This window comes from Clarias gariepinus, chromosome 20 (genome assembly GCF_024256425.1).
Source record: "Clarias gariepinus isolate MV-2021 ecotype Netherlands chromosome 20, CGAR_prim_01v2, whole genome shotgun sequence".
NCBI lineage: Eukaryota > Metazoa > Chordata > Actinopteri > Siluriformes > Clariidae > Clarias > Clarias gariepinus.
The window spans coordinates 9,702,610-9,726,287 of NC_071119.1; the positions used below are offsets into that span (position 1 = coordinate 9,702,610).

General features: G+C 37.5%; 1 protein-coding gene across 1 annotated transcript; it reads right to left on the reverse strand.

Moving 5' to 3' along the window:
* Window positions 1-865: 865 nt before the first annotated feature.
* LOC128508258 (C-type lectin domain family 4 member E-like) lies at window positions 866-17,986 on the reverse strand. The gene is made up of 5 exons (XM_053479487.1): window positions 17,857-17,986; window positions 2,637-2,762; window positions 1,955-2,079; window positions 1,428-1,528; window positions 866-1,331 (listed from the first exon to the last, which is right to left on the reverse strand). The coding sequence occupies exons 1-5, from the start codon at window positions 17,984-17,986 to the stop codon at window positions 1,184-1,186; spliced, it is 630 nt and encodes a 209-aa protein (XP_053335462.1). The 3' UTR covers window positions 866-1,183.
* Between the last annotated feature and the right edge of the window lie 5,692 nt (window positions 17,987-23,678).

Genomic DNA, 23,678 nt, shown 5'->3' on the forward strand with positions numbered 1-23,678 from the left:
AGAAAATTCAATTTATTGATTATATTTAAATTCATTTGGACTTTAGTAAAGAAATATTATATTATTTGCTGTCTCTTAAGGGAGATGTGGTGTCTGTGGCCTGAATGCTGTGTGTATGTGCAGAATCAGTGCTACAGGCAAAAACATACAGGTGACCCCTGAAATTCGCAGGAGTTACGTTCTTAGAGCACCTGCAAATAAAAAAAATAATATATATTTATATACACACATACACACATAAAAAAGGCCTGTAAATGCCTATATCTATATCTAGAGTTTTGAGCCCCTAACCATTTTAATTACATTTTAAACTCAGCCTATTACATTACCATTAAAATAAAATGTAAACCTGTATACTGTACAGTACTGTACTTTTGTGTCTCCCGCAGTGCTAGAATGTAAAATACAGATGTTACCCATTTATATGTACTGTAATTCATGCAAGTGTGTTTTTCTCTGTATACAATTTTTTTTTGGTATAATTACTGGAGGGTAAATACGGTAATAATTCACCGTCCCAAGCCACATTTTCCTCTACAGTTGCTTTATGTTATTATGAAAAAATTATACAGTATTATATTTTATATGAAAATTTAGCTGAATTGACATTAATATTTATGTTACAAAATTTGTAAATTATATGGTTCTTAATAGTTTAGAGTTAAAGCGCATGAAAAATTATATATTGTCAAAAAAAAAAAGATGGTGGATGATATTTCCGGGGGTTTTCATGAACATTTATTAGTTCGATTCTAACGGAAAAATCTGAGAACTACTGAGGCTGTGAACTCTGAACCGCAACTTCACGAGGTCGACTGTATAACAGAAAGCTTTAGTTATCTTTATTTATATTTATTTATTAATGGTGCAACACCTAAATTAGACTAGACTAAGTTAATCTGGTGGCCATGTTGACACACACATGACTGTAAAGTCGTCCAAATGCAGTTAAATCCCAAATGAAAGCCCACAGCTCTGGTGTTTGTACACGTCACTACTGTAGAATCTGTAGCGTTTCATAAACAAACCTGAATGAAAAATAATCTCTGAAAGATAAACAGGTGACACCGTGATGGTTACAGAGTTATTAACAGTAATGAGGATTTTACAGACACAACACACTCACACACACACAGATACACATGTACATTCAATTTACTGCTTTTCATTCACACACAGCAGTTCAGTTAAAGATTTTCTTCTCACAGATCCAATTATACGTTTTATTACAGAGAACATCACCCCAGTTCTTCACAGGATCAGATGTTTTACGAGTTATAACACAACGATCTTCTCTTGCAGCACTGTTTGGTTCTTTATCTCCCCAGAACCTGAAGGAGAGAATCAGAGGATCTGCTGTGTTTCTCAGACTAATGAAGAGTCAGTAACTGTATCAGAAGTAAATTATTAGTTCAGTGATTTCTTACCCAGTGATCAGTGTTGTATCGTCCACCCACTTCCACTCGCCCTCTCTGTTACTCAGACCAATCCAAGCTCTTCCTCCAGCCCGCAGTTTAGTGACGAATTCCTGTCAATGTTTGTAGTAAAAATGTAAGAATAAATGACTCTCAAACACACACACACACACACACACACTCTCACACACACACACACACTCTCACACACACACACACACTCTCACACACACTCTCACACACACTCTCACACACACACACATACACTCTCACACACACACACATACACTCTCACACACACTCTCAGACACACACTCTCAGACACACACTCTCAGACACACACTCTCAGACACACACTCTCAGACACACACTCTCAGACACACACTCTCAGACACACACTCACACACACTCACTCACACACACTCACTCACACACACTCACACACTCACACACTCACACACTCACACACTCACACACTCACACACTCACTCTCACACTCACACACTTACACACTTACACACTTACACACACACACACACCTGTTCCTCTCTGCTGGTTATGATCACCAGGTCTGCTCCTGTCTCTCTACAGTTCTTTCTGCTCTCAGTCCAGCTCTTCTGCTCATTAATGATGATGTAAACACTGGAGTTGGTATAATTCCATCCTGAACTCAATCATGGATTTTTTGTTTTAAAAAAAGGGAGAAAAACAACATTATTTTTGCCTCAACATTATTATTTTTACAGTATATTTGTAAGTCAGTAATTTTAACTTCATAGATACATTTTTGTTTTCTGATTTCCTAGTGTCATGAGAGCAACAAAACAACAACAACAACAACAACAGGAGCACAGACTATTACAGACTCGCTGTTACAGTATAGAGCACGTGATAACAGGAACAGACTTATTTTAATGATGTTCAATTAATAAATTAATAAATGTTCAATAAATGTAATTATGAATGTTTACAATTATGTTCATTAATAATCATGTAACAGTGCAGTAAAGTTTTACTCACCCAGATTTAAAAACTTCTGGAGTTCATCTCTCTCCCTCTGTAACTGGTCTCTCTCCCTCTGTAACTGGTCTCTCTCCCTCTGTAACTGGTCTATCGCTATAGTCAGGTTACAAATACAGGTCTGTAACTGGTCTCTCTCTTTAGTCAGGTTGTTGTTACAGGTCTGTGACTGGTCTCTCTCTTTAGTCAGGTTGCACTTACTGGTCTGTGACTCCTTCAGGTTGGGGTATTTGATCCACAGCACTATGATGGCAGTCAGCAGTAAACACAGCATCACCAGAAACACTGCAATCAGTCTGTACCACCTGCTCCATGCAGTGTCTCCTCCTAATGGGAAGTGGACACAGAGACATGATTATTTACATTTTTTGAAATGTGTTTAACCATAGTAAACTCACTGACAGACCGCGGCCCTGAACACATGTACATGGTTATATTTGCAGTTAACCACATGTTAGTGGAATATTAATGTAAACATGTAAACACACCTAGTCTACAGGATCTGTCATGTGTTCACATAGATATTAATATTCCACTAATAATCATAATAATGTTCTAATCTAAATAAAACTACATCATGTTAACCACTTCAGTCAGAACAGTCTGACCCGATCCAGCCGATCAGAATGAGATTTTAACAGTAACGAGTGGGGGGTGTAAACCCTGCTAATCCATTCAGTAAGTAAATATTATCTGTAGGGCTGCAACTAACAATTATTTTAATAATCGATTAATCTATAGATTATTTTTTTCTGATTAATCGATAAATCGAATAAAAAAAAGAGAAAAGCATTAATTTCCAACCCTTTATTCAAAAACAGAACTAAAATCTTTAAAAAGTGCACAACATGTTGCTCCTTGAGCTTTTATAATAATAATAATAATAATATAAATAATAATAATAAAAATAATAAAATAAAAATGGACTTACAAAAAACATAGACATGTTTGCTTTACATCTGCCAAATACAGTGTATACAGTGGAAAATTGGATTACAAGCATAATTCGTTCTGGAAGCGGGCTCGTATTCCAAAACATTCGTAAACCAAATAGAATTTTTAAAAACATACTAACGGAATTACTGCCGTAAAGTAAAAATAAAACAAATTAACCTGCACTTTACCTTTAAGAATCACGACAGAGCAGTGTTTCTGTGTAGAGGAGAGGGAAAGAGTGTGTGTGTGTGTGGGTGTGTGAGATAAAGATTTGTTCAAAAAGAACAAATCGTTCATGAACTACCCATCATTAACGTGTCTCAGAAGAACGAGTATCTTGGAGAGTGATCCGTTCATCGTCTGTAAAATGACCTGATCAAATCACCACAAAACCTTTGTAGGTTATGTACAGGAAACAGAATTGAGTGATTCTTCCTTAATGACTCTTCTACTCCGTGCCGTTCGTTCTTTTGTCACGTGACTTCAATAGACAAATGAACTAAATGACTCAAAAAAAAAAAGATTTGTTCATTTTGATGAATGAGATTTAAAGAACCAAGTCACTAAAATGATTTAAACTTCCCATCACTAGTCTGTAAAGTGACAGGAGGAGGGGTCTGTGTGGGGTGGGGGGGGGGGCACACGGACACACAAAGCATGCAAAGAGCAGTCTAAGCCTTGAGCAGAGATAGAAAATGGATTTTAACGTGTGTAATGAGACTTGCTTTTGCTTTACATGCGCGCTGTACACACCCGCATACAGACACAAAATAAAATATGTTTTATGCTCACACACATGGTCACGGTGTTATAATAAACAGTACACGCGTGCACGGATGTTGATTATACCAGTAACAGACAAGCACTCAGCAGGGGAGACGATTACCCGATTACGGATTTCTCTGCCTCTGCTCGTTCATTTTATCTTTGCTCCGCCCTGTCTATGAGGCTCCGAACTAGTGATGGGAAGTTCGAATTATTTTAGTGACTCGGTTCTTTGAATTACTTTCATCAAAATTAATGAATCTTAGGTTCATTTCGTTCTTTTGATCAGAAATAAAATAAAATGTTGCATTTTCAATAAAAATACCCCAATACGTCTACATACACAAATTTTGGCTATAGTTCCAGTTATGAAAATATTGCAATGCAGATAAGAACATTAATAATAAACAGAATGAGCAGCTCACCTCTTATATCTTCCAATCGGAGTCGTTCTTTTGAATCTATTGCACTGCATAGCGTCTATGGGAATCACGTGACAAACGAACGACTCAGAGTAGACGAGTCACTTAAAACGAATCGTTCAATTCTGTTTCCTGTACATAACCTACGGAGGTTTTGCGATGATTTGTGCATGCACGCCCAGTAGAAAATGAACAAATCGCTCTCCGAGAAGACTCGTTCTTCTGAGTCACGTTAAAGATTCGTTCAAAAAGAATTAATCGTTCATGAACGACCCATCACTACTCCGAACTCTGCTAGCATCAGTGCGCGAGACCGAGTGTGTTTACTCCACGCTCAACTAAAGTAATAATAATCAAATGTCTCCGCAACGCGCGACACAACGAATAAATTAAAATCGATTACTAAAAGAGTTGGCAATGAATTTCATAATCGATTCGTTTTATCATATAAATAATTCGAATAATCATTGATTATTTAAAAAAAAAAAACTTTAGTTGTTGCAGCCCTAATTTTGCTTCTCACTTAATGGAACGATATGAACAGTTTGACAGCAGAACAACATTTCTCAGACTTTTATTAATTTCGCCAAATGTTTATTCTCTGACAAACACTGTTTATGACAAAATATTTTATTTAAAAACTGCTATTATAACTTTATTTTAGAAGCATAAACTTCCACATTTTGAGCAAAGCAAATTTTCATGTGTCGTGACTATTCAATCACATTGTTTCAATCTTTCATGTGATTAGTGAAGAACGTATGCACAAGAAACTCAGTACACATTTAGAGCACTGTATGTCCTGGGCTCAACTCAACAGGAAGTCAGTTATTTTGGATAGTTTGCCAAAACGCACCCGATGGATTTTTATTTTCTCCTCCTTAGGGGATTTATACGATCGCCACCATATACAGGCTGTTGTCATTTAAAGACATTGAGGACGCAAAATTGTAGAGGGGTTTCTCTCAAACGGGTCAGCCGTGGCAAACCTTAAACATATGCTGAAAAGTGATGAATAACTTTCTGTGTGGCCTTATATTGAGGGACATTATATTCAGTGACACATTCAGTGACATCACACTGAGGAACATCATAGTCTGATGCTTATTTTCCAGCATCTGCGGCCTATTGTACACACGTACACATCACAAATGTTAACACTCACACACACAAATACATCTATCTCTCACTTAAAACACACACACAAACACACTATCACACATATACACACATCTCTCCCTCACGCACAGACGCACACAGTCATCAAAAATGTTAACACACACACTCACATCTCTCATTCTCAAACATGTACACACACAAGCTTTTTGGAGGTCTTGACATAAAATTTCTCCTATTCTTCACACATACACATCACAAATGTTAACACACACACACAGTTGATTTGTCAAATGTTTAAGGCCCAAGCTGACATCAGGCCTATTATGTCATATTGTGTAAAGTGTGTGAGTTGGGCGGTGCACCCGGGCAGACAACATTCAAATGCAAATAATGCACGCTTCCCCAGGTGTGAACATTTCTCAGCTACAGTATACAGGGGAAAAGGCAGGGAGAAAAACAGAAATACACCCCTCCCCACATTAAAATAACTCAAGTCAGCTCCTGGGACGAGGATTACTTTTAATAACCCTTCTTCTAGATTCTAAAATTTACAGTGTAACCGTTTTAATCCCTAGAATAAAAGATATGAAAATTTTCCTTACAATAACATAAAAATTATGGTAATAATAGTTGTAAAATAGCATATTTAGAAATCATGGGTTGTGTATAGAGTGATTAAAAAAACAATACAACGCAGGTTATGGTAAGGAAACATTCTGTCTCTTCCATTGCTGGGATTAAAAAAAATAATAAAAAAATAAAACCAGTAACAATGTATTTTAGAATCTGTAGGAGCTCAATAGTTTGCACACAACCTCTCGCTGGCCGCGCCTTTCTCTGAATACAGCGTTGATATGGGGGTGGGGCTAAGAAACACGCATCTTGGTTTATTTATCTGCACACTTAGTTTTAGTATTCAGAGCACACGGTGACACCACACACACACACACACACACACAGATCAAACTCAAATGGTAACTCACGAAAACCAGACCAAACGTTATCAGCACGTAACTCCTCCCCCAAAACAGCGCAGCAATTAACATTTACTTACATCTGAATAGAGTCGTTTAAATAAATCAATTATAAATAGTTTATGATGTATACATTTATAGACGCTATGAGTAAAAGCTGATCACAGACCTGAGAGATGTGCTGGACTGTATGGTCACAAGGTCACAAACGTACAGCAGTGCTAGATTATTTAAGGCTTTGTAGATTATTAACCTTGAACTTGACCCTGAACTGAACATGTAATCAGTGTTGTGTATCTCCTGTCCGCTGAAATTGTTTTGTTAAACCTGGAGAATGTAAATGTGTTTCCTATCCTCTGTCTGTCTCCGGGTCTCTGTGATTGACATGGTAATGACTGGTTCTTTTGATGTTGGGCTTGTACAGTGCCTTGCAGAAGTATTCACCCCCTTTGGCATTTTTATGTTTTGTTTCCTCACAACCTGGAAATAAAATGAATTGTTTGAAAGTTTGCATCATTTCATTTACAGAACATGCCTACAACTTTGAAGATGTGATTTTGTTTTTGTGAAGTAAACAACAAATAGAAGTAAATTCTTCTTAAATTTGTGTAAATTTTAAATCTGTAACAATATAGTAGCTAATACATTTTCCCTTATTGATGTAGAGCACAAACTGGGCTTTCAGAATGTGGCTGATGTAAATATGTCAGATTCATGTGCAACTTTTAAACTCATTTCAAATTGCACAAATACAATTTCAAACTTTAGCAGAAAAGCAGAGAAAATGGAGAATAAACAAACCTGGCAGATTGTTGTGAACACAGAACTGAGTTCATTAAAGTGTTGGGTGTGTGTCCATAGCAGAACAACTCAATTATAACACTCAAAGACCTTTTATTTGGGGTAAAGTGACTGATGTGACTAACTTTTTTCAGCAAAACCTCTGTTCCACTGAATAATCTATGACTTTTCATGAATATGGTTACATCAGGTTTCATCTGGTCTCCTATTGTCTCAGCTGTTCACACCTACACACTTCTTTTGAGATAAAAAAGCACAGTTTCTGAAACATTAATTAAAATACAAATCTTATGTATATAAATGTTAATAAATCTCTTCTAAATCTATATATCAGCACACACACGTTATCTGCCTTTTGATCAAAACTTTGCAAAGTTAAAGAGCACGCGGACATTTTATTAAAAAGGCTTATTCACAACCACATTTCAGCCATTCACAGACACCATGCATTGTGCCATGTTGTTGTTTGTGATCTAAGTATTTTATGAATGAAATAAAGCTGCTTATTTTGGTGCACACTTAACTTTGGACCTCCACTTTGATCAAAACGCTGCCGATATGAGCATCTGTGTTTTTAGTTATAATCATGGGCATCACTAGGCCATTTTGAGGGGGGCTTTAGCCCCCCCTAACATTTGTACTCAGCCCCCCTAAAAATTCTCCATAAACTTCACACACATTGGTGATCGCTTCGTCCCCTTTAAATTTGATATGAAAGCGGCGGCAGACTTCGGCTCCTTCGGTTCCTCCCCGTCTTTTAGCGCGGTCTTCAATTCACCATCACACAGGGAGGATTAAGGCAAGGTGTGTGTTTTTCGATAAATTGTTATATCTGCATCAGTGCAGTCCTTTCTTATAAATACAGTTTACAAAATGTCATGAGGGATTAATCAGGTAAATCTTCGCTGTGTTTACCGTCATCACATCAGCTGTTTCCTCTAGTGAAAATGAAGCCCTTAATACACACTCTATGAACCTATAGTCTACTTTATAAAACAATCATGCTGTTGCTGTTTTAATTGTAAAACCTAACTGTCTATATAAAACATTGCACAGTGCATATGACATTAACTACCATAGAGTTATACACATAAATGATTAAAAATAGTGACAGACACACATCAGTGTACTCGCTTTAACTGCATAGCAGTGTGATTTACAGAGATAGAAAAATCATGTTTTTGTAATAAATATTATTTTGTTATATTATATCGTATATAATGTCCCAAATCGTAAAATACGTTTATTATCCTTAGAGTAGGATTTTTGTCGCTTTGATTTAGCAAAAGTTACTTTTTTAATAAATAGGGGAAAAAAATTATATTAAAACGATGCTTTGTTTAATTACATTAAAACAATATTTATAATAATGAATATGAATAAATAGCCTAGTAGCTATGAAATTTTAAGGGGTTGAATAGAGAACCTACTGTCTTATTTATGAAGCTAAAACACTAAATTAAACTAGATAACATGATGATCAAAGTTTTAATATTTATATTTAACTGTAGATGGAAGGTTTTTCAAGGCACATGAAAAAAAAAAAGATGTTCTATTCTTACCTGCTGCTCATTTGAAGACCCACTTATTCCCATGTGACTTGAAAAACCTTCCATCTACAGTTCTCTGTTCAGTTCTAGAGTTCAGTTCTCTGAAAGCGCAGCCTCTCAGGCACATTAACACTGTGTTACCAACACTGATTGAAGTCATTGCATCAGAAACTATTTTTTCACATTTTTTATATCTGCCAGTTTCCAACAAAAAGTAGCAAAATTGTCAAAGAATTACCAGATAAATGTTTGACATTATTGGCACCCACACAGTTTATTCCATTGTCCAGCCTCATAGGTGTGTTGTTTATATTGCTAATCAATGTAAGTGTCAAGTTAGATTTTGTTTTCTGGTTACATTTCTCTGATTGTACCTGTGCGTAGAAAAAAGGTTTATAAGGTAAACAGCGTGTGTGATCAAGAAGACTCATTTGAGTACTGATTCTGAACAAGCCAAATAGTGTTTAACATCTATGAGGGCTGAGCCCCCCTTAACTGAAAATCCTAGAAACGCCCCGGTCATAATATATACAGATCACAAAGGGGACAACTTTTGCAAATAAGACAAAATGTAAAATGTAAAAATGTTTTCAGTACCCAGAAAAACAACAGAGCACAAATATATACTTACTATATAAACACTGCATTTTTAAAAGTGACAGCGAGCGATGTGAGCATCTTTATTTCAGTCATTCCAACCATTCGTGGTCAAATAATCATTTACCACTGGACATAAACAGCAAAAAATCATAATAATAATCAGAGTAATAATCATAATGCTTTTTTGTGTCCAGTGTTAAATCGTTATTTGAAACTGAAGCACTTTGTGTGGATTCATTAAGTCATTTTATCATGGAGAGATTCTTACTGTATGTGCATATAAGAATATTTACGTAAAAAATTCATTCAAACCCGTCCTGTTCTGTTGGACACTGGCATGCCTCAGCACATCATCTCTCCAAACACAGCAATTAGCATTTACTTTCATCTGATTAGAGCAGTTTACGTAAATCTCACATGTGAATGAAGCGCTAGGTGCGGGGGCGGGGCTCCAACGTGTGACGTGTCTTTTTAATTTTTTAACATTAACTTAATTACAAACATTTGTCAAACTTTTTGGAAAGGAAACCATACCATTTATGTACATACACACACTTGCAAAGAGAAAAGAAGTGATTGGCATCGTGACACTGCCGTCAACCCCTAAAGGTTAAACATTGAGGACGCAGCTTTAGTCACTTGAACTCATCAGCAGTCCATCCAGCAGCCGTAACACTGCAGAGAACAGAGAGGATTCAGGCCGTGCTATACAAAATGTGTCCACTAGATGTCAGTATAATCAGCCCTTAAATGAAGCTTCATGAAATCAACCTAAATGAGGCTTTATTTTGCCATCACTACACCACACACTTACACACACACACACTGTACAAGTTCCTAAAACTGGAGAGACGGTCGAACTCAAACCCAGACAATAAGGCAGGTGATGAGAACCAGGTGTGTCATTAATTGGATGAGCTGCATAAGCCCTCAGTGGCTCCATCTAGTGGAGAAAACAGGAACAATCTAAAACCTGAAAGCTTCATGGAAAACATAGCAACACTGGTTCCATTTTCCTGCCTGAAGCCTAGAATGGACTCACACACTCCTGCACATCTGTACCTCTGTACTCATCCTCTCTGTACTCACACAGTTTAGTGACTTTTGTTGATTTTTTTGAAGACACTCTAGCTCTATATCAGTTTCTTGCATGTGCTTAAGATTTTTGCACAGTACTGTAGATCCCTTTAACCCTTACACGTACACTTGGAACAGATTAACAATGAGTGATTAATTTTTAATTACAGTATAACTATGGACAGCATGCAATTAATGTCAGATAAATATTTAAACAGCTTTTGACATCTACGATATTTAATGTTTAAATGACTGACTTGGCAGACATCTCGATAGAACCTCAGGTTCATGAAGCAGAGCTGCAGTTTCTCTAATGTTTATTCTCTAATTGTTATTTACTTTAATATATTTTAACTGTTGCAGTACTTTTACTCATCTAACAATTGGGTACACACAGGATCCTTTAAAGATCACTGAACTACACATTAGTGTGTGCTAATGTCATGCATTATGCAAATGTATTTTTTTTATTATTACAACAATACAAAACAATACTGTCTGTGGCACTTCTGTTCTTTCTGTGCCAGTACGAGTTTTCAGCCGATTAACACACTAATAGAAATATATATATAAAAAAAAAAAATAAAAAAAAAATCCAATAATGCAAATGCATTCCTTTTGCTTGAATAGTGTTCAAGCATCAGTGCATTTTATGTGCTTTATGGTATTTATTTTTATTATCTCATATATATCCCCATTTTTTATTCTAACGTTACACATATTCTGCACAGAAATGTCTGCAAAAACTCAATCTTGAAACATTGCTTTAATAAAGCTTGAATTACTTCATCTGTGCAGATAGAAACTGTCACGATTCGGGTGTATCGGGCTGATGGTGTTGGGCAGGCATAAACGCAGAGGGTTCTTTTCAAAATAAAGAGTATTTTATTGACAAACAGACTAATCACATGAAAACTAAACAAACAAAAGCCCACTAGACAATATTATTGCTCGACCCAGTTTCCCAGAACTAACAGCTTTTTATAACGTCTCTAATGAGCCACGGCTCAGGTGAACTTCGTCATCACCTGACCGAGGTGCCTTCTGGGAAACTGGGTCTTCTAACAAAACTACAAACAAAAAACAAACATAGCCACAGTGCCCTCTAGGGGCAGTCCCTTACAGAAACCTCTTTGGCCTTATCCTGCGTCTTCACCTATTAGTAGTGTACTTTAAATAAAATATGCTTCTGTCAGTAACCAGTGACACCACACCAGTGACACCACACCAGTGGTCACAGAGCGACGACATTTGAGTTGCACTCGTACATCACATGCTCGTTAAAGTCCAGAAGTATATAAGTATATAAACATTCATTAAGATAAATGCATATGTTCACAGCACTGCTGATTTCTGTCACATGAAATAGTAGACGTGTTGCTGAAGTTTCTGATGCCTTATAAAATTAAGACCATGTAAAAAGCTAAAACTGGCTAAAAATGAGTAAAAACAAACGTCTCGGTAAAGCTTCTTCAAAAGGCAAAATACCCATCGATGAGACAGTTGATGAGGCTAACAAAAAGAAAGTTGCGTTTAAAAGAAAATGAGTTCTACCTAAATAACGGCCTCATCACAACTGGTAATTCACACACTCCAAGGCCGCTCTGTATAATAGATGCGACCTTATGCAAGTATGTCTGAGACGACTTTGACTTTCTGGATTAAAAACAATATCTTGAGATCACCACAAAACAACTGAATAAACTCTGCTTCCATTTCCAACAAGCTATCTTTGTTATTTTAATCTTTGTTTTATCTCCCATCACTCCTAGATAGGAATGTTTTATCACAGGGAACCAAGCTCAGGACTCACATTGATTTTGTTATCATATGCTGTATTTATTATGCACTTTATTATGCTTTATCAAAACTATTTTACATAAAACTGGTCTGTGGTGCTAAAAAGGTTGGAGGCTACTGTTCTATCAGATGCTTGAATCAGAGACTGTTGAGACGCTCATTGTTTCTGCAGATTCAGTATTTTAAAATATATTAGAAAGTACACTCACCTAAAGGATTATTAGGAACACCATACTAATACTGTGTTTGACCCCCTTTCGCCTTCACAACTGCCTTAATTCTACGTGGCATTAATTTAACAAGGTGCTGAAAGCATTCTTTAGAAATGTTGGCCCATATTGATAGGATAGCATCTTGCAGTTGATGGAGATTTGTGGGATGCACATCCAGGGCACGAAGCTCCCGTTCCACCACATCCCAAAGATGCTCTATTGGGTTGAGATTTGGTGACTGTGGGGCCCATTTTAGTACAGTGAACTCATTGTCATGTTCAAGAAACCAATTTGAAATGATTCGAGCTTTGTGACATGGTGCATTATCCTGCTGGAAGTAGCCATCAGAGGATGGGTACATGGTGGACATAAAGGGATGGACATGGTCATAAAAACAATGCTCAGGTAGCCCGTGGCATTTAAACGATGCCCAACACCATTACACCACCACCAGCAGCCTGCACAGTGGTAACAAGGCATGATGGATCCATGTTCTCATTCTGTTTACGCCAAATTCTGACTCTACCATTTTCAACAGAAGTTGAGACTCATCAGACCAGGCAACATTTTTCCAGTCTTTAACTGTCCAATTTTGGGGAGCTCGTCCAAATTGTAGCCTTTTTTTTCAATTTGTAGTGAGACCCGGTGGCGTCTTCTGCTGTTGTAGCCCATCCGCCTCAAGGTTGTGCGTGTTGTGGCTTCACAAATGCTTTGCTGCATACCTCGGTTGTAACGAGTGGTTATTTCAGTCAAAGTTGCTCTACTATCAGCTTGAATCAGTCGGCCCATTCTCCTCTGACCTCTAGCATCAACAAGGCATTTTCGCCCACAGGACTGCTGCATACTGGATGTTTTTCCCTTTTCACACCATTCTTTGTAAACCCTAGAAATGGTTGTGCGTTAAAATCCCAGTAACTGAGCAGATTGTGAAATACTCAGACCGGCCCGTCTGGCACCAACAACCATGCCACGCTCAAAATTGCTTAAATCACCTTTCTTTCCCATTCTGACATTCAGTTTGGAGTTCAGGAGGTTGACTTGACCAGGACCACACCCCTAAATGCATTGACGCAACTGCCATGTGATTGGTTGATTAGACAATTGCATTAATGAGAAATTAAACAGGTGTTCCTAATAATGCTTTTGGTGAGTGTAGATATTGGATGGAGTCATGCTGACTTATTCTGACCTGTTCTGGTTCTGCTGCTCCTCTTAAGTCTTCAGCTGGTTTTCAGGTACCAGAATTTTTTTAATTTTCTAATTCATAATTTCAGCTCTTTAAACATTTCTGTGTGTTTGAGAGTCATATAGTTTGTAAGCTGGTGTCCCCACTGGCTTGAGTTTACAAGAGGGGCCAGCGGTGGACATGCCCTGTGTGTGTGTGTGTGTGTGTGTGTGTGGACGCATGTGTGCTTCTCTTGTAGGTAGTGGAGTGTTTGATTGCAGAGCTGGTGTGTGTCTCTCTCCACTGCTTACTCTTTGTACTATTTGGTTTGAGAATTATTTTTTATTTGCATTTAATAACTTATGCCATACATATTTTACTCTTACTTTGTTGCTATTGATTAACTAATTCTGTACAATTTTGCTTAATTTCCTATTTAAAATAAATAATTAGCTTGGCTTGTATTTGGGCTTCCTGATTATATGATTATAGTAGAATTATCACAACCATGGTGTCGTGATCCATCCTGGTGTGGAGAGGATTCACTCTTACCGCTGTAAAGTGACAACACAACCCAAAGTTGTTTTCTGTGTACCATAACTGTGAACCATACCAACTCCTTTGCACAGAAATGTCTGCAGGAACTCCAAATCTGGGAACATCTAGTCTTCAACTAGTTCATGTTACGTTTAGAATTACACATCTATAAAATCTATAAAAATGATATAAATAAAAACCTGTTAGGCTTTTCACCTGCTGCTTTTAAGATAAACTCATATTTACAGCACTGTTGATTTCTGTCATATGAATTAGTCGACATGTTTCTGCTGTAGATCTGGAATTATTTATAGAAGCTTTTCTGCAGCTTTAATGTGAGGTTGAAACACAAAAGAGCCAGTGATCTAAGATTAGTGTTAACCCCTGCTCTCTTTCACACATCAGTATGTAATAAAATAGCTCACAGCAACGGCATACAAGGATGTACATCACACATGGGCATGCTGTCTCACACATGGGTATACTAAAGATATTCATTTAATATTTACTTTGTAACTGAGCATTTTACTGTTGCCTAGTTTTTTTCTGTTAACTTTGAAAGAACGATAAAAGAAAATAACTTGTAAATGGAGCAATAAAGGTTTAAAAAGATTGTGTCATTTTATGGGAAAAAAAATTGGTCAATTGATGTATGGACCTGCGTACGCACTTAATATACTGTCAGCAACTTAGGAAAGTCAGGTAGACCCTCTTTTTGTCTTCATTAAAAGGGAAGAAGGCGAGGACATATTCATCTTTCTCTCTCTAGTCATGCTGTTGTATCTGGTCTGATTATTTTCTGCACTCAATGCACTGAATTTGATCCACAGCACTGTGACGGCAGAACACACTGCTCTGGAAACCGACACAACAGCCTCATTAAAATCAAATCTCTTCAGCAGTGACCTGGAGAACATCTCAGTGACTCTATCCAGCCATCACTGTAAAACTCCTCCCTTTGCACTAATACATGCGGTGATGGGCGGAGCTTTGGGCTGGTATTTAACAAACTTACCTGCAGATCTGAATCATGTCACCTGTTCTTCCTCTGCACTATGATGACTGCATGAGCCAAACTCAGTAAAGTTTATGACCAGATTTATGAAAATACTTTCTTCTTAATCATCTGTATATGTCGATCACCTGGAACTAGTAAAGCTCATTCCTAACCGAGCTTATTTGCATTAAGTGACGGCCATAAGACTCCATAAAAGTTTAACTGCACAAACAGCTAAAAGCTCAAAATAAATGATAAAAACTATGTTTACTGGCCCCTGAGTTGTGCAGTGGTAAAGTGCTGTAGAGAGAGTGAAATTGGCTGAGCTCTCTCAGCGGGGTGGGATGGGAGGCACTCGATGCTCTCACATTAATTACGGCTTCAGGACCAATCAGGGGCGTCTGTGAACTCAGGCAAGCAGAAGGGGAGGATAGCACTGTCCTCTAAGTGTGTTATGCCTGCCCCTAACAGTGCATCAGTGAGCAGTTTAAAAATAAATGCGGTCCGTGACATCACGTGGTTTGAAGGAAACATGTGATAGAGTTCGGCCGTCCCGACTGAAGGGTTGTTATAGCCTTAATGTGGGAGCTCCTAGTGACGGGGAGGAATTGGACACGGCTAAATTAGGAAGAAAAAAAATGAGGAAAATAATTACAAATAAATTTTATATATATATATATATATATATATATATATATATATATATATATATATTAATATTTACTTTATAAAAACTGAACACTGAGGCTGTTAACATGAATTAACAACTCAAATTATCAGAAAATAAACTGTTGCTAATGAAAACCACCTTTTCTCCACTTGTTTTGTTTGTTAGTAATGACACTTGGAAGACCGCAAATAGAAGAGCTCCGTCAGAGTGTTATTTTTAGAGTAGTATTTTTACCTGCAATTTCCATATGTTATATAGAGGGGTTGGACAATGAGACTGAAACGTCTGGTTTTATACCACAATAATTCATTAGTATGGTGTAGGGCCTCCTTTTGCAGCCAATACAGCATCAATTGGTCTTGGGAATGACAGATACAAGTCCTGCACAGTGGCCAGAGGGATTTTAAGCCATTCTTCTTGCAGAATAGTGGCCAGGTCACTATGTGATGCTGGTGGAGGGAAACGTTTCCTGACTCGCTTCTCCAATCCCCATATTTCCATATAACAATATTTTTGTTGTTAAACATAAAGAATATTGAATTGGAATTAGTGATAATTGTAGTTCTTGAAACTAATCAGTATAATTACTCCATTACCAAATATTTTGATTAAAATGCAAAAAAAAAAAATATTAAGTGCCTGTTAAAAATATAATTCAGTTAGTAAAATTTTATTTGTGAAATAAACTTAAATTATAGTGTAAATTTAAGACTAAATCAATAGTTGTTTTTTTAGGCATTTATTTTGATTTGTCTAACTTAAACAATCATGTATGTGATTTTTAGAGATTTTATTAAGGTAACATAACCTTTTTATTACTGTGAAATTTACAAGGCCACAGAATCATTTTTTAGAGAGTAGACACAACTTAGAGATGCGTGCCTTGGCTGCATGATGTTATCCTAATCAGACTGCTTCAATCACAGCTGTTTAAAGCCTCTATAATAGAGCTGTGTAGGACTGTCATAATCTCATCAAAATAACTTCGAATAAAGAAACTGGAGAGAGGATGAGAGCGTTTGCATTTTGAATGTGTGTGCCACGGATGATGCCCACAACTCCATGAAACTTGTTTTAAGTTTCCATGCACACAGAGACGGGAATCGAACCTGGACCCTGGAAGTGCAAGGCGACAGAGCACACCCTGAATATACTGTGGACTTTTATTTTTTATATTACAAGATGATGATGCCAGGATTCATGGGCTTGTGAAAGAGTGGTTCAGGGTGCATGAGACATCATCTTAATACCTGGATTGGCCACAACAAAGTTCAGACCTTAACCCCGTTGAAAATCTTTAGAATGACAAGGGTTATGGAAATTATAGCACTGTTGTAATCAAAGCAAAAGACAGTCCAATGAAATATTAGAGTGCCCGAGCAGGCACATGTCTTTATATATCTTTATATCACGGCACATTATACCGGATAGTAATGATTTAACTCAAATATGTTCAGTTCAAAACTGGAGTAAAAATCCAACACCAGCTGCTTACAGTTAAAACCTGTTTCATAAACAGTCACTACTTGTCCATGTCTAGAAATTACGTGTGTGTGTGTGTGTGTGTGTGTGTGTGAAATGTCCAGGTCCACTACAGAGTGTAGAGACATGTGACTGGGAGCTCAGAGCCAAATACAATGAAATAATTAAGTAACAAGTAACATTTGTTTTCCTCTAACAGTGTCTACATTCTCACAGATATCCACCATCATCTCCATCACTGTAATAAAAGACTGAATTACTGCACCATTGCATTTTCTAACACTTTCACCCAAGCAAATTTAAACATTCTGTACCTGTGTGTTGAGCTTCTAGGCGCGTCTCAGCATCTTCCTCCTCTGTGTCAGGGTAATGACTTTCATTATTGTCTACAATCTTATAGATAACTTTCACCATCTCATCCTGCTCAGGAGAACACCAGAACATCTTTACTCTATAAAAGTCTCACTAAAACATTAAATGACTGTCTCTGTGTGGACGAGGCTGAGCCTCTGTACTCTGTAAAGGAAATAAATGTGCTGCTGCAGTTAGAGGAAGTTACATGTCAGTGGCTTATAGTCAGTGTGAAGACATTTGAGCTGCAAAACTCACGCATACCTCAGATGTGCAATTTTACAATTGTGTTATAATTATGTATGCTTTGCACCAAGGCATTACATTTTGGTTAATAGAATGTCATTCCACAAAGCTGTTAGACGTTTTTTTTTTTTTTGCCTGATACTTTTAAGTTCCACTGATCTAAGATCAGCATTAACCATGCTCTCTTTCACACGTCAGTACTGTATGTGAAAAAATAGCTCACAGCAACAACCACATGCACAACTGATGCACACACTCACACACGCAGGCATGCAAAGGGGGCAGGGCTTTTATTTTATACAAACTTTGTAACAGTGAATTTCGCCTTATCTGAGAGTCCTCAGGACTGATCTGTGTTGTGGGTTTGTAATAATGGAGTTTGTGTTTTGTGGTTTTTATGACCATTGCAAGCTGTGTGTTGGTTTTTCATTATTAACTTCATTAGAGTGAGATGCAGGAAGCTGCAGAGAAAATTACTGTTTTAAATGACTAAATGTCCAAAAATATGTGGACACCTGCCCATCATGCCCATATGTATTTTATTCTCTACGTAAACATTACTCTGTTACTCTGTGTTCTCCCCGTGCGTGTTTCCTTTGGGTTCTCCGATTTCCTTCCTCAGTAGTAAGACCTGCAGATCATGCTGATTGGCTTTCCCAAATTGCCTGTAGTGTGTGAATGTGTGTGTGCCCTGCGATGAATTGGCACCCCATCCAGGGTGTACCCCACCTCATGCCCTAAGTCTCCTGGAATGGGCTCCAGCTCCCCAGGATAAAGTGTTACAGATGATTAGTGTGTGAGTGAGTTTTAATTTAAGTGATCAATGATTTGGAAAACATGACAGAGTAGACCAGACCACTATGGCTGTCCTATGTGCACTCTCCTGGCCTCTCGTTTCTAATTGAATGTTCAATGACCAGTACTCAGCAAAAGGTAATACTGCTAGTTGTAGTTTGAAGCTTTTATTATGTATCACTATGGCACATGGGGAATAGTGGCAAGTTTTTCAAAGGTTTTGATGTATTTCAAACCAGATGTCCGCACCAGTACAGTATCCCTGAAGCTGGGTAGTGGTATCAACATAACATTCTCAAATCTAGACAGTGAGGTAAGCACCATATTATTGAAGTCAGGCAGTGAAAAAAGCACAATGTTCTCAAAGCTAGCCAATGGAGTAAGCAGAGGAGCATCTAACTGTGCTATTAGTCCGTGCTAAAGCTCTGCGTAGTTGCCACCTTGTTGGAGGACTTAGCTCCCATCTGAACACCCCGCTTCTATCTTACTCCTGCTGACTCACAACACATAACCTCAGGTAGAGCCCCCTCCCAAAATTTTCTTAAAAAGATTTAAAACCAAAACCCTGAAGGATCAAACTTTGCCGGGTTATAGCCACCTGGCTTGGCCATAAGTATCAGACGGTCCATCTGAAAAAAGGTGATGGAGCCAGCTGGCATGACTATCCCATCATTGTGCTCCCTCATTAAGGCTGTCTTAATGTACAGGCTTACCTCGGCTGAAGTCCCAGGGCCCACAAGGATCAGGGCCCACAGGGCCTCTCATTAGACAATAAAAATCAACTTATTTAACTTGTTAAATTTTCTGTCCATCACTTGGTACTCATGTTTGTGCTGCTGATTGATCCAGCTTACAAGAAACCAACATGGGCTCCATGACGCAGCAGCCTATCACCATGTAGAGGAGTAGCTTTTCCCTGTGACATATTCAAATGTGAGTGACAGCTAATGAAGATCATGGCCAGGACAGAATGTTGGACAAGAAGAAGTTTAATTGGGGTGAACGTTCATGATTCTTTAAAGGGGTAAATAAGAAACAAGGAGAGGCAAGCAGGACCCTTTCTTGAAATGTGTGTGTGTGTGTGTGTGTGTGTGTGTGTGTGTGTGTGTGTGTGTGTGTGTGTGTGTGTGTGTGTTTGTGACTCATAGGCCCAAACAAAGCTAAAGAAGAAGCTATTTCTTTGATTAGTGGTTTATATTCTGTAATTATTAGTGTTTCTGCAGACAGGTTTTCTTCTGATAATACAGAGTAAAGCAAACTTTCACACATCACAACTTGAAAAACAAACAAACATTTTTCTCACATTCCAGTGTGATGTATCTGAACATCTTCTGTCATCCCAGCCTGTCATGTTAGGAAACATCTTGATTCCTATGGGTCTCAATCACAAAATCAGCCAATGCTGTAAACAGATGACACAACAAATTATATACTCTAAAAATCAAATTTTATTTGAACACTTAAAAATATATACAAAAGAAACATAAAGACAAAAACAATTACCAATTATTGTCAAGGCGAGTCCGTGGCTGTTCAGGATCAAGTTTACAGGGGCTTCTCAGTCTTTGTTAGCGTTAGCCACTGTCTGTCTGTAATAACATCTGCATTAAATTAACCGAGAATTTACTTAATTCAATTCAATTCAATTCAATTTTATTTATATAGCGCTTTTAACAATGGTCATTGTCTCAAAGCAGCTTCACAAAGATGAAAGAAATTCAATTAAAAAAAAAAAATAATAATAATAATAATAATAAATAAAAAATAAATAAATAAAAATAAATAAATAAATAAAAATAAATAAATAAATAAATAAATAAATAAATAAATAATAATAAAATATTAAAATATTAATAATAATAATAAATTGTGTGTGTGTGAGAAAAATGTGTCTAGATGATAACTAGATGAATGAATGAAATTTCTCTGATGAGCAAGCCAAGGGTGACGGCGACAGTGGCAAGGAAAAACTCCCTGAGATGGTAATAGGAAGAAACCTTGAGAGGAACCAGACTCAACAGGGAACCCATCCTCATTTGGGTGATAACAGATAGAGATGATATAACACCATGTGTGTTATGCAGCTGAGAGTACAATATAACAGAAATTCTTTAAATTAACATGAAGTCCAGTTCAGCACAGGGAGTCAGTAGGTGCAGAGGGCAGATGGGGTCTGGCTCACTGGGAGCACAGGAGCAGGATGTGTAGCTCTAATCATAATAAGGCAGAATTCAGCTGGAGCTGGTCCTTCTCTGGATGCCTCAGGATCCTCACAGGGTTGGCCTTTATCTACTGAAGCTGGTACAATCTCCAGATGCCTCGGGATGGGTAGAAAAGTACCGAACAGATGGAGAGAATTAGCGTAGTTGCCATTCAGAATAGATGTACTGAAGTATGAAGTTATGGGATGAATTACGTGTATGCCAGATTAAAGAGATGCGTCTTGAGTCTACTTTTAAACTGGGAAACTGTGTCTGAGCCCCGAACACTGTCTGGAAGGCTATTCCAAAGTTTTGGAGCTAAATATGAAAAAGCCCTACCCCCTTTTGTAGATTTTGAAATTCTGGGAACTACTAGAAGTCCAGAGTTTTGTGATCTTAAGGAGCGTGGCGGATTATAGCGTTTTAGAAGACTGGTTAGGTATGTGGGAGCTAAACCATTTAAAGCCTTGTATGTAAGTAATACTATTTTGTAATTAATTCTAAACTGAACAGGTAGCCAGTGCAGGGATGATAATATTGGGGTTATACGATCATATTTTCTGGATCTGGTGAGAACCCTGGCGGCTGCATTTTGGACTAACTGAAGCTTGTTTATTGAGGATGCAGGACAATCACCTAGTAATGCATTACAATAGTCCAGTCTGGAGGTCATGAATGCATGAACTAGCTTTTCTGCATCAGATACGGATAAGATGCTCCTAAGTTTGGCGATATTTCTAAGATGGAAAAAGGCTGTTTTTGTGATATTGGAAATATGATTTTCAAAGGACAAGTTACTGTCTAATATTACGCCCAGGTCTTTTACTGTTGAGCTGGTAGTAACAGTACATCCTTCTAAACGCAGGCTGAATTGTGAAAGCTGTTGTGTGCTGGTTTTTGGGCCGATGAGTAATATCTCTGTCTTGTCTGAGTTTAGTAAAAGGAAGTTATTGGTCATCCAATCTTTTATGTCCTGGACACACTCTGTTAATTTAGACAATTTAGGTATTTCGTCTGGTTTCGTTGGGATATATAATAAGGTATCATCAGCATAACAATGGAAACTAATCCCATGTCTTCTAATGATGTTACCCAGGGGAAGCATGTATATTGAGAACAGCAGAGGTCCTAAAACTGACCCTTGTGGGACCCCATATTTCACTGACATTACACCAGACAGTTCTCCATTTAGGTCTACAAAATGGTATCGATCAGACAGGTATGATCTAAACCATTTTAATGCCTGTCCCTGAATACCTATGTGATTTTGTAAGCGATCTATGAGAATGTTATGATCTATAGTGTCGAATGCAGCACTAAGATCAAGCAAGACTAGAATTGAGGTGCAGCCTTGGTCCGAAGCCTAAAACAAGTCGTTTGCAATCTTAACTAGTGCAGTTTCTGTACTATGATGGGGCCTGAAACCTGATTGAAATTCTTCAAGGATGTTGTTTTCCTGCAAAAATGTGCATATTTGAGCTGATACTACTTTTTCTAATATTTTTTATATAAAGGGGAGGTTTGAAATCGGTTAATAATTTGTTATTTCATTTGCGTCCAAATTAGATTTTTTAAGAAGCGGCTTAATAATTGCCAACTTGAAAGGTTTAGGGACGTGACCTGGATATAATGAAGAATTAATAATGTTTAAAAGTGGCTCTCCAACCGTATGCATCACTTCTTTCAAAAATCTGGTTGGAATTGGGTCTAACAGGCACGTTGCTGAATTAGCTGAGGTGATAAGTTTATAAAGCTCTTCCTGTCCTACACCTGTAAAGCACTGAAAAACTAAATGGGAAACTTTAGGCTGAACTAGATCATGAAATGCCATTAGGGGTTGAACTTCCGCTATTTTCTTCCTTATGCTATCGATTTTTTCCTTAAAGAAGTCCATAAAATCTTCACTACTAAAATGTTGTGGAGTACTCTTTGCAGGCATCTTAGGTTTTGTTAGGCGGGCTACTGTACTAAATAAGAACTTGGGATTGTTTTGATTTCTTGCTACCAGTTGGCTAAGATGCTTGGTCCTAGCAGTTTTTAGAGCCTGTCTATAGCTGCACATACTGTCTTTAAACGCAATTCGAAAAACTTCTAATTTAGTTTTTCTCCATTTTCGCTCAAGGTTACGGGTTGCTCTCTTTAGGGCGCGAGTATGACTATTGTACCAAGGAGCAAGTGTTTTATCTCTAACTTTTTTTAATCTAATGGGAGCAACAGTGTCTAATGTTCTGGTAAAAATAGTACCCATGCTGCTAGTCATTTCATCCAGATCGTCCGCATTTAGGGTCTAATAAGAATTTGGGACAGATCCGGCAGATTACTTGTGAATCTGTCTTTAGTAGTCGGATTCATATTTCTAACAAATCGATAACGTGGGGAGACACAGCTAATCTGTTCTACGGGTAGAGTATATATCAGGAGGTGATGATCTGTTATATCATTACTTTGAGGTAAAATCTCTATATTAGAGAGATCTATACCATGAGATATAATTAAATCTAGCGTATGATTACAGCGGTGAGTTGATCCATTTATATTTTGTT

What these genes read in the sequence shown, in the direction of transcription:
- LOC128508258 (XM_053479487.1), bottom strand. Translation starts at nt 17,986, where the DNA reads ATGTTCTGGTGTTCTCCTGAGCAGGATGAGATGGTGAAAGTTATCTAT. An exon ending in CCTGAAGGAGTCACAGACCA is followed by an intron (nt 2,080 to 2,636) that starts GTAAGTGCAACC and finishes GATTGAGTTCAG; the next exon opens with GATGGAATTATACCAACTCC. An exon ending in GATACAACACTGATCACTGG is followed by an intron (nt 1,332 to 1,427) that starts GTAAGAAATCAC and finishes TCTCTCCTTCAG; the next exon opens with GTTCTGGGGAGATAAAGAAC.